Here is a 10,365-nt window from a genome sequence, read left to right as displayed (position 1 = left end):
AAATATAAAATGGAAAATAAGCTTTGTGCATATTCTAGTAAAAGCATAATTCTTCATCAAAAGCAACACAACATGATCATAAAAGCCCTCTCTCTGACTCTCTGAGGAAATATGGAAAGATATAGAGTTGGAAAAAAGACAAATAATATAACCAACACCATTATGAATAAATTATGTCAACATTCCCTGGTCAGTATAAGGATTGTTGTATTCTGTGTAATTCCTTTGGTATAATCCCAGCGTTTGTATTCTTGTCCCTCAGGAGAGGATTCAGATCCAGCAGATTTATTTACCCACGTCATCCTTACATTTGAGAATTGTGCCTCAGAGACACCAGATCTAATTCAGTGTATTGTCTGACACATTAGATAATTTACAGATAATGGTGTGTTGTCACATAATCTACACATAACAAACAAAGTGAGATTATGCTGCATTACATTTGCATTCAATCCGTGTGTGTGCATTTTAACCAGGTCTCATATGACTGCAGAGGGATGATGGGAGATGGATTGTGGGGCAAGATACTCCTCTGGTGGAGAACAGGTCCTATTGCATGCAGTGAAACCTCATAGCTGCATGCAGCCTGTCCTGATGTCTACTGAATTACACTGAGAAAAGCAGTCAGATTATTGCAGCTCATTTAGGGTTGCTTTAGCTGAGGTAAAGACAAATATGAGTTGTTGGGGTTTTTTTTGTCGTTTTTTTCACAAGTTCTTTTTACATTTAGTGGAAGTTATATTTATAGTAAAAAAAAATAATTATTATTTAATTCCTTGCACCTTGCACATAAGTAGGCTTATTTGCACAGGAATTGTGTTCCATTCCATAGATGCACTTATGATGCACTTTATCCGCAGTTTTGTTTTACTGTTGAGTTTTCTGCTATTGACCCTCTGCCCTCTGATATCAATTTTTAGGTTTTAGTCCTTTAGTGTTTTCCAGGCTTGTGTTTTTTAATTGTTTGTTGTTTTTATCTGTTGTTTTTTTTTTAACTTGTTTTATCATCTTGTATGAATAAATGTTTAACAAATACAATTTTAGGGTATTAAAATACTGAAAAGAACATTGAATTCAATTTTAGGATGTATGTAACTCCATGTGTAAACTAATGTGTTAAACAGTACAGACTTAAAGATCCAGTGTGTAGAATTTATGAGGATATAGTACTGGCAGAAATGGAATTTAAAATTTATAATTCTCATTGGTGTATAATCACCTCTATCTAAAAAAAATGTTGTGTATTTGTAACCTTAGAATGAGATCTACATGCAGAGCGGGTCCTCTCATGGCCATTTGCATTTAAGCATCAGCCACCTTAGTTCTACATGCTTGGCACATGTGAGTTTTGTTGGTTGCAATCTGCAACCTCGCCACTAGATGTCCCTAAATCTGACACAGTGGACCTTAAATTGTACTATGGAATTCAAATTTTCATTTATGAAGATAGAATTTACTATCAACAGAAAAGATTGATTCTAAAGAAAGAAAGAATTTGTGTTTTTGCATGTATCACACTGCACTTGGCTCTCAATATAAACACAGAGGCTGATCTTAAGGTAATGTGTTGTTTTTTCCACATTGAGGAGGGCAACAAAACTCTCTGCTGTACGAGGGAAGTCTTTTTCTAAGGAGAAGCCACCTTGGAACAGCTCCAGTGTCTGACATGTGCAGGCAGAGAGAGCATCATGACTGCCGGGGTCAAGTCAGTGCACAGGCAGTAACTTTGTATTCATCTCAGTATTCATCATCTGGCAGCTTTATTTCCCATGATGGGAACTTATCAACAGGATTGTATTAAGCTTATCATCTTTGCAGCTTTCTTCAGCAACTGTCAGCTCAAACACACACAACAGTGCTTCAAATGCAATTGGGTGAGAAGTGTGTCCAGATAAAGTGTGGGGGGGGGGGGGGGGGGGGGGGATGTTCTTAATGTCGTTTTTAAAAGTAGTCTCTTTGCATTGCAACCAGCATTGAATGCTTGTGACCTTTGATCTCTCAGGTGCCACTGCATTAAAAATCATCATGATTGTATAAAGGATATTACAACATGGTCTCAGGGCTCTACCATGCAAAGTCAAAGCCATATATCAACAAAATCCAGAAATGCTGCCGACATCTCTGAGCCCAAGCTCATCTGAGACTGACTGACACAAAGTGAAAAAGTGTGCTGTGTCCTCCAGGCTAAAGAGGAAAAGGACCATCCTCATTTGATGTGTTAGTCCCCATACCATCATGTGTTACTCACATCTGTGAACGCACGATTAATACTGAAAGGTTAATACAGGTTTTGAAGCAACATATGCTGACATCCAGACAACATCCTTTTCAGGAACGTCCCTGTTCATTCCAGCAAGACTGTCCAGCCATCTTCTGCATGTGTTACAACAGCATGTTGTCTTGTAAAAGACTGCAAGCACTATTGACCCACCTACAGTACAGACATGTCACCCATTAGAAATGTGTGGTACATTATGAAGCATAAAATAACGATAAAGTCTGGCAGACTGTTGAGCAACTGAATTCATATATCAAGCAAGAATCAGGGAGAATTTCCCTTTCAAAACTTTGACAGTTACTATTTAATTTGGGATTTACTCATTATTTTGAGGAGTTCCTGTTGTGTAACAACGCAATTATATTTCAAGGATTTCCATCTGTTAGCATTCTAGTGCAGCCTCTTTATAATGCTTCTATTCAAAGGCAAAAACAGTAAAGTCAGAGGTGCTGGACTGGAAACAATTCTACTTCCAGTGTCTTCATCAGCCTGAAACAAAGTACTGACATTATTGTAATCCACTTTCAATTATGTTTTTAGAACAACTTGGCATGTTGTTTTTTCTGGTTTCAAGATAACTGGAGATTGTAAATGTTTTGGATACTTAAATGTTGGATATGTTCCCCTACAACATCTCAAGAGACATTTTATAACAAACCATCTCCAGCTTTACAGACTCCTGCAACCACATGTCTGGATTTCAGCTGAGGATTTTGTCAGTGGACTAAAGGTCTGCATTGCAATTACCACTGCCCAGTGAATTTCTGGATCACAATCATTGCTTCTCCCTGTACAATAGGGTGACCCTTGTATTCACCTTTTCTCTGGAACACTGACAGTAATTTAACTGGTTGTTGTTAAAGGGGGCTGTGCTGTGTCTCGTCATGGATTTGTTCCACTTGAAGGCCTCAGCCTCCATAAGCTTCTGCTGACAACAAATGGTATTTGCAAATACGACTGATGGAACACAGGCAGAATAAATATGTTTTGATATGCTTGAACAAGAGAGTAACATTACTGCACCGTTGGCAAATCATCCTCACACATAAAATTGTTCATAAATATTTTTTAGAAATTGTCACCTGCTTCTCAATAGCTAATGTTAGCAAATAATGGGTATTCAAAACCAAAAAGTATTTTCCCACGAAAAAAAAATGACTTGCTATAAAGCAAGCTACTAGTCAGTAATGCATTTTGAGGTTCTGTAGAGGGCTTTACTAAAATTTAAGAAAATAATTCAGATGGTGTCATTATCAAGCCTGCAATGCAAACAGGAGTTAAAAAGGTGAGGTAGAATTTAGGAGCAGGGTCTAATGGTGCTTTACATTTGCACTCGGAAGTCCGAATTTCCTAATTTCCAGGTTTACCTGATCAGGGTCTAATACCAAAGCGGTGCATTAACATTGGATTTAATGGATTTTTTTCTCTAAGTTGAGTTCCCAGCTCAAAATTTCAACTGGAGCTCTCCCTAAAGTCAGAATAAAAAAAAATTGGAGAAACCTCACCTGCCCTGACCTCAGAATCTAAAAATACTGTTAATCCACATATCAACAGTTAAACCTGCATTAAATCAATAAACTATTCATTTGCACTTCTTATATGTATCTCATTAAAGGAGTCATACATACAGAATTGTCCAACTTCTATCTGTTGACATCTTACTTCGGTGTTTGAATACGCAAAATAATAAAGTGTCATGAGTTGTTATCAACTGGTGTTGCTAACAAGGACTAACCTTGTAACTGGTATTGCTAACAGCAGCTTGGTTTCTGGCTTGTTGTACTAGAACACGGTCAACTCAGGTGTGCTGTCATTCGCAGCTCTGACCTCCGACTCCTGAGTTAAATGGAATGCAGCATAATGACTATTACTGCTGAGTTGCATTGTGAGTGCTGAAGTATCCAATATTTGGAGCTTTACTCGTACTAGGGAAAAGTGAAGCACTATAGGTATTAGCTAAACAATTGGCTTATTAGTTAGTAACAAAGGACACAATTAATATTAATAAGTAATGAAAGAGATGCAAAGGTGTCTATGACTGAGTGCATTTTTTTTATTAAAAAAAACTGTAAAAACAAAACATGAGTACAGAAAAATAACAACTGAGAAAAACTCAAAATACCTTTCAAATGCTCGTTGAGAGCGGTGTTATTTTACTTTTTAGCATATGACAATATGGAGAGAAATGACATCTCACTAAAATAATTAAAAAATGGTGAATGACCATCATATTTAATAACTTATGATGATATAATTGCGCAGTTTAATAATTAAAAAAAAAAAACACAAAAAAACAGAAGTTTGATTTGTAATAAGATAAGAATCATCAAATGGTTCATGGCACTGTTACAATGAAGTTACTTTCAGTTCATTCAAAAATATGGCTAATTTGTCAGTAATGGGGCAAAACTACGAAACTATTTATTAATACTTTTAATATTTATAGTATTTATAGACTTTTTTTTGATTAATAAAAGAAAGACACCTTATACCTTTGTGCCAAGACACCACATACAGTATATTTTAAATATGGAGGATGTAACCTCTGACCTGAATGAACTGAAGGTAAATTTACAGTATACAACATGTCGAGCACGGCTCATTTCCAAAACAACTGTATCTGTAGTTTTGTTATGAAGCCAGGTTATGAGTTCCATACCGTAAACATGAAATTGTGCATAATATGTATTTCTTTCTAATATATACATATTATACAAAAATAAAATTCAGGAGCTTGATTATGCCCCAAAAGTGAAAATGTAAACACCATTTTCCCAAAACTTTAGCATTTTGGAGCAGTGTTACCAGAGCGAAGTGGATAGAATTAGCTGTTCCTCTCTTCGTATTGGAATAAACACTGTCCTCTTAAGTCCTTGGTAAGGCCTGCTAATCCATAATCCTACTAGCCCGTCATTGGCGCCGTTAGTCTCTCTGCAAAGCTTGTCCAACAACACACAGGTCAGGGTGTGATGCAGAGCGTAGCGTAGGTCTAAGGTTTGATTGGCTCTCCCATAATTCTTCTTCCCTGGTCAGTTCATCGTCCAACCTATCAGAATGAATGGAGAATGTTGTAATTAGCAACTGGGATGTGGGCCAGGAAGTGAGTTCACTCAGTTACTCTGGAAGAAGTCATGTCAGACCACATAGGTGCAAACTCCCCAAAATTAGATATCTGGAGTGTCACTACAAACTATTTTGACAAGTAGTCCTTGATATTCTCATCATTTAAAATAATGTAGCATTGAACACAGAAATGCAGAGAATTAAACACAGATAGATATAAAAGATATAAAAGACTAGCTTTATATCTTTCGATATGCTTCAGCCGAGTAAGGCAACAACATTTGACCCAGCCATGAATCAGTAAAAACAGTCTATTCATTTAGTATGTTGTGTACTTCAGGTAGATGGGCCATCATGTTTGTGGAATAATACTGTTGCTTTTTCTGTCATCTTTGAGCTCATTTCAGTCGTGTCTGATACTGATGTTTATTAAGAGTCAAATCTATCTGCTCTGGTGATTTTAACTGTATGTGTGTGTGTCAGCTATTAAAGGAAAGAAAGAAAGAAAGAAAGAAAGAAAGAAAGAAAGAAAGAAAGAAAAAGTCAGTTAAAGAACAAATAATTCCCAAAGATGGGAAAAAAAGCCATATTTATTTGTGATGTTTAACTTAAAAACATGGTAAACACTCACCCCTGTGAGCATATTGCTGGCTCACTCCCACAAGTCTCAGCCACTGAGATGCCTGGTGATCTTGGTGGCAGACCTAGGCTTGGCCTTCGATCTGAATGGCTACGTCGGATGAAGGGTCGAGGTCCTTGAACAGATACAGGAAACCTTCCACGACTCCCCAAAGCACGTGGGAGAAAAGCAACCCCAGCAGAGGTCCATGCTTGTGGGGGACTGGGAACTGGACAAGGCTGAGCCTCAAATAGGGATGAGGATGCAGGGCAGAAGACTGAACGTGCATTCCTAATCATCCTAGCACTAGATAAGTCTTCACTGCTGTTCTCCCTTGACCATCTTTGTACCTTTGGTGAAGCTGGTGGAGACGGTGCTTTGAAAGGATAGGAGGAGGGTGAATTTGAGTTTAAAATATTCTGCTTTGCAACAGGTGGGCTGGGGAGCCTCCCTTGAACTGCAGGTGGTGTGGGGAGTTTCCTGTTAACAGGGGGGCTAGAGGAAGAGGGTGGAGTAGGTTGTCTTTTGAAGTTGTGGGGACTGGGAAGTCTTCGATGTAGACTGCTTGGTGTAGAGGGTGTGGATGGTAACATCCGCCCCCTATACACAGGTGCCGCTACAGATGGTTGACTCCTGACCACTGAAGAAGGAGGCACTGTAGACACTTTCGTGTTAGATCCAGGCACTGAAAGGTTGCCACCATCTTGTATGTCTGCTGATTCCTCTTGACTGACTGATGGATTTGTTACTACATTACTTGTTGACAATTTCTGTGAGTCTGAAGGGTGTCTTAGGTGTATGGTTTTTCTGTCTTGGTGGTACAAGGAATCCTTTTCAGACCCAGGTGGGTCTGCCTCCTTTTGGACGTCTGGTTGACTTACCTTTGGTGAAGCAGATGCACCTTGTTGATCTGCTCTACCAAGGGTAGAAACTTTGGAAACTTGTGGCAGGCCTCCTTTACTTGGCAGCACTGTCACTGACTGAACTGAAGCCTTGAGTCGTTGTGATACAGCAGCCCTTTTTAACACGGGCGATTTTCCGATTTTTGTTGCCCCTTCATCAGCTACACCAGTTGAAAGACTCTGGGCACTTTCAAATGAATTGTCCATTAAAACTTCGAGTGGAGGAGGAGGAAGACTATCCAGATCTAAATCACTGGTTTTCTCAGAAGCAGTGGAATCAGTTCTACAGCTGGTTACTCCAGTACTAAGGACAGCTTCTACATTCCCTAAACCAGGTAACACAGGCACCCCACACTTCCGAACTCCTTTGAGAGGCCCCAGAACTTTAGGACCCTCTAGATCTTCTATTCCTTGACTGAAGGTATCAATCAGTCTTTTAACTGAGTTCCTGCCTCTGTAAAGGCCCGAAGATGGTCGTGGTGATGAAGGAGGGCTAGGGGGTGGGGTGGCTTTTATAGGACCCTTGGATGTTTTGTTGTCATTTAGTTTATCTTTTTCCACATTGCTGAGTACATCCTGTTTTGTACCGTTGTGCCTTGTGAGGGCTGCTTTGTCATCAAGTGGTTTGGGATTGCTGTTCTTCTTAGGTGAAGAATTTTTGCGGTTTATTGCTGGAGATTGTGCCGGTGAGGCTCCTTGATTTTGTTTTGAAGGAGCAATCTTCATGTTTCCACCTGCCTTGCTTTTACTCATCCTCTGCAACCTGTGGTTTAAATCCTTCTGGGTCCGTTCTAGTTCAAGCAGAGTTGGATCCTCTCCTTTGCTCCGCAGGGATTCTGCTGACTGGGAGCGTCGCTCTCTAGCAACTGGGGTCTTTTTTACCACTGCCCTCCGAACAGGTGCTGTTGTTTGAGGCCTTTTTGGAGATTGTTTCTCATCTGTCCACTGGCGTTTACTGGTTTTTGGGCTCCCAACTGCCTTTGTTTTGGCACTAGCATTCTGTGATGGGACAAACTGTATCCTACCACTTATAGCATTTTTCATTCTTAGAGTCATTTCCACATTTTGAGGATTCTCTATTCGCTTTGGGGGTAGGCGGCGTGGGTATTGTTGTTCATGATCTACAGGTGAAGAATGTGATCGCTTTCTAAACCCTACTTGCACATCTTCCATGTCTCTATCCATATCCTCATCGTCATCATTGTCTTCTTCCTCCCCATAATCTAAGGAGACTGATCCTAGCAATGAGTCTCTGTGGTAATTAGCCATTATGGTACATGCAGAACCTAATGAGTTGAGTGAAGTTAGGGAAAGACTTGGACTTATTTGACTTGCAAGCTTTTGCGTAGATATTTCTTGCCTAATGTCCATCGAGGTGTATCCCACAGGACTGGCACTAGTAGTTCTATGTGTCCCAGTGGAGGCACAACTCTCTCGTCTATGGCGTCTTTCAGATCCAGCAAGGGATTCATTCTCAGCTCCAATACCACTGTCCTCGCTAAAGAGAGCCGAATCCTCTGGCCCAGGCTTGCGCAGAGAGGCCAATTCAATGCGAGATAAGAGTTGCATTAGCCTAGTCTCTACTGCACGTTTGACTTTCAGTTTCTCCTCTAAAAGCTCAGAGACAGAGGCAAAGTACTCCACTGCCTCCTCTAAAGCAGAGTCCCCAATTCCACCAACCGTCTGGCTCACATTTCGCATTCTCTGTGTGGTGTACTGAAGCAGCTGCTGCAACAAATCCGGAGGGGGCTCAATATTAGCACAGCCAGACTTCAAAGGTGGAGAAGATGAGAGGTTTTTCATTTGACTTGGCCATGCAAGATGTTCTCCATTTTCTTTTAAAACTTTTTCTCCCTCATCTGCCATTTCTTCCAGCCCCTGAATCATTTCCTCATAGCGTAGAGCCATAAAAGCAACCATAGTTTGCACAGAAACCTGTGTTTGGGTTGCCTGTTCCAGAAGTCCCAGTAAATCATCATATTTGTTTATGCTGGGATTCAAGAAGGCATAAGCAGCTTGGTGAGCTTTTACCAAAGGTTCTGGGAAGTCCACCTTCTGTTCTGTAAATGGTTTGTCCTTGTCTTTCTTTTTTGGACCCTTAATACCTCTGCTATTTTTCTTTGTTTTTTTGCCAGGCTTTTTTTCTGTTATATCCTGCTTGTCAACAGTTTTGTCCTTTCTCTGTGAAGTTGTGTTGTTGTCTATTCCTTGACTCCCAACTTTATCCATGTTTACTGCCTCAGGAGCTAGGTCAGACACATATCTCTTTTTTTGCGGTGTCATATGAGCCTCTTTCTGAAATACCTGGCTTTGTCCAGCTGCCTTTTTCTCCTTTGTATCTCCATCTGTTGATCCAGTTGAAGTATGATTCTCTCCCTCTTCAAAGTGGGAATCTCTGGGGCTTTCTTGAGGTGCATGGGGAAGCATTCTTCCCTTCCTCATGGGACCAAGTGTCCCAAAATTGTTTCCTCTGGATGGTGAGCACCCCATTTTGAATGCTTTCAATACAAGCAGATATGTGTGTCTTCTACAAGACGCCAACACAGCAGTGCAGTGAATTATGCAAAGAAAAGCCAAGGTCCTTAGCCACCTGCTGTATCTGTCATTTTCAGATGGCCGAGGTTGTCGAGATGTGTAAGATCACTCTCCACAAGGATGCAACCAAAACAAAACACTGACACATCCATTTTGCAAATCTCTCCCACTTGTCATAGAAAATAATTCCACAGATTGATGGTCATGTTTGTAAAAAAAAAATTAAAATCCTTGTAGCGTGCTCAGAAATACATCCTCCTCCACCTTACAAAGGACAAGCAGCTGAGAGGATTACTGAGGCTTTCAGTGAACTCCTCAGCGTGCACATATGTCATGCAAAGGCATATAACACTCACCTACTTGTAAGACTATAAGCTTATTTACTTAATGAGAGCTGGCCTCAGGTGGCTTTTTATAGCCTGCAAAACAATATCTCCCTATTTAGCCCTAGCCATTCCCATTGCAAAAAGACAATAAAAAATAATAATAATGAAAAATAATATTTTCAATTAAATAAGGCCTTTATGCAGATACAGTTTTATTCAGATACCAGTTACTAATAGTTATATTCTATGCAATACCCCTAATGTAAATAAACATTGATAATGTATTATCTAAAAACTGGCTTTAATACCTTTGTCATACATTTCTACAGTAAGTTATTTTGGGGATTTACTGATCCTCTTTTACCTTCTATATCTAGCATCAGTGCACTGGAACAGTGAGCCAATATCTAAAATAACCTGCCTCTTAGTAGTACACACTAAAATGAAAGAAGACGAAGAAGAAGAAGAAGAAGAAGAAGAAGAAGATTTTAGTAGTCAATCTTTCCCCTCTGGGCTTTATTAATAATTCTGTCAAAGGAAATAATAAAATTAAAATGGTTTAAATTAGAATGGCAACAAGGTGCTACAGGAAGTGTTACAGGAAACTGACAGTTTTACACCATCCATGTCCTGTGTAACCCA

General features: G+C 39.7%; 1 protein-coding gene across 1 annotated transcript; it reads right to left on the bottom strand.

Moving 5' to 3' along the window:
* Nucleotides 1–5,200: 5,200 nt before the first annotated feature.
* pcare1 (photoreceptor cilium actin regulator 1) lies at nucleotides 5,201–9,352 on the bottom strand. The gene is made up of 2 exons (XM_042500329.1): nucleotides 5,973–9,352; nucleotides 5,201–5,324 (listed from the first exon to the last, which is right to left on the bottom strand). Exons 1-2 carry the CDS (start codon nucleotides 9,350–9,352, stop codon nucleotides 5,201–5,203), a joined length of 3,504 nt encoding a protein of 1,167 aa, XP_042356263.1.
* Nucleotides 9,353–10,365: the final 1,013 nt, after the last annotated feature.

The sequence above is a fragment of the Plectropomus leopardus genome, chromosome 14, assembly GCF_008729295.1.
Source record: "Plectropomus leopardus isolate mb chromosome 14, YSFRI_Pleo_2.0, whole genome shotgun sequence".
Classification (NCBI taxonomy): Eukaryota; Metazoa; Chordata; class Actinopteri; order Perciformes; family Serranidae; genus Plectropomus; species Plectropomus leopardus.
The sequence above is the reverse complement of the archived record's forward strand: the minus strand, read 5'-3'. Positions and strand labels throughout refer to the sequence as shown.

Excerpts from the sequence above, each read along its gene's own strand:
- pcare1 (XM_042500329.1), bottom strand. The coding sequence starts at position 9,352 with ATGGGGTGCTCACCATCCAGAGGAAACAATTTTGGGACACTTGGTCCC. Across the intron at positions 5,325-5,972 it reads CCAGCAATATGCTCACAGGG|GTTGGACGATGAACTGACCA; the intron begins GTGAGTGTTTAC and ends TCATTCTGATAG.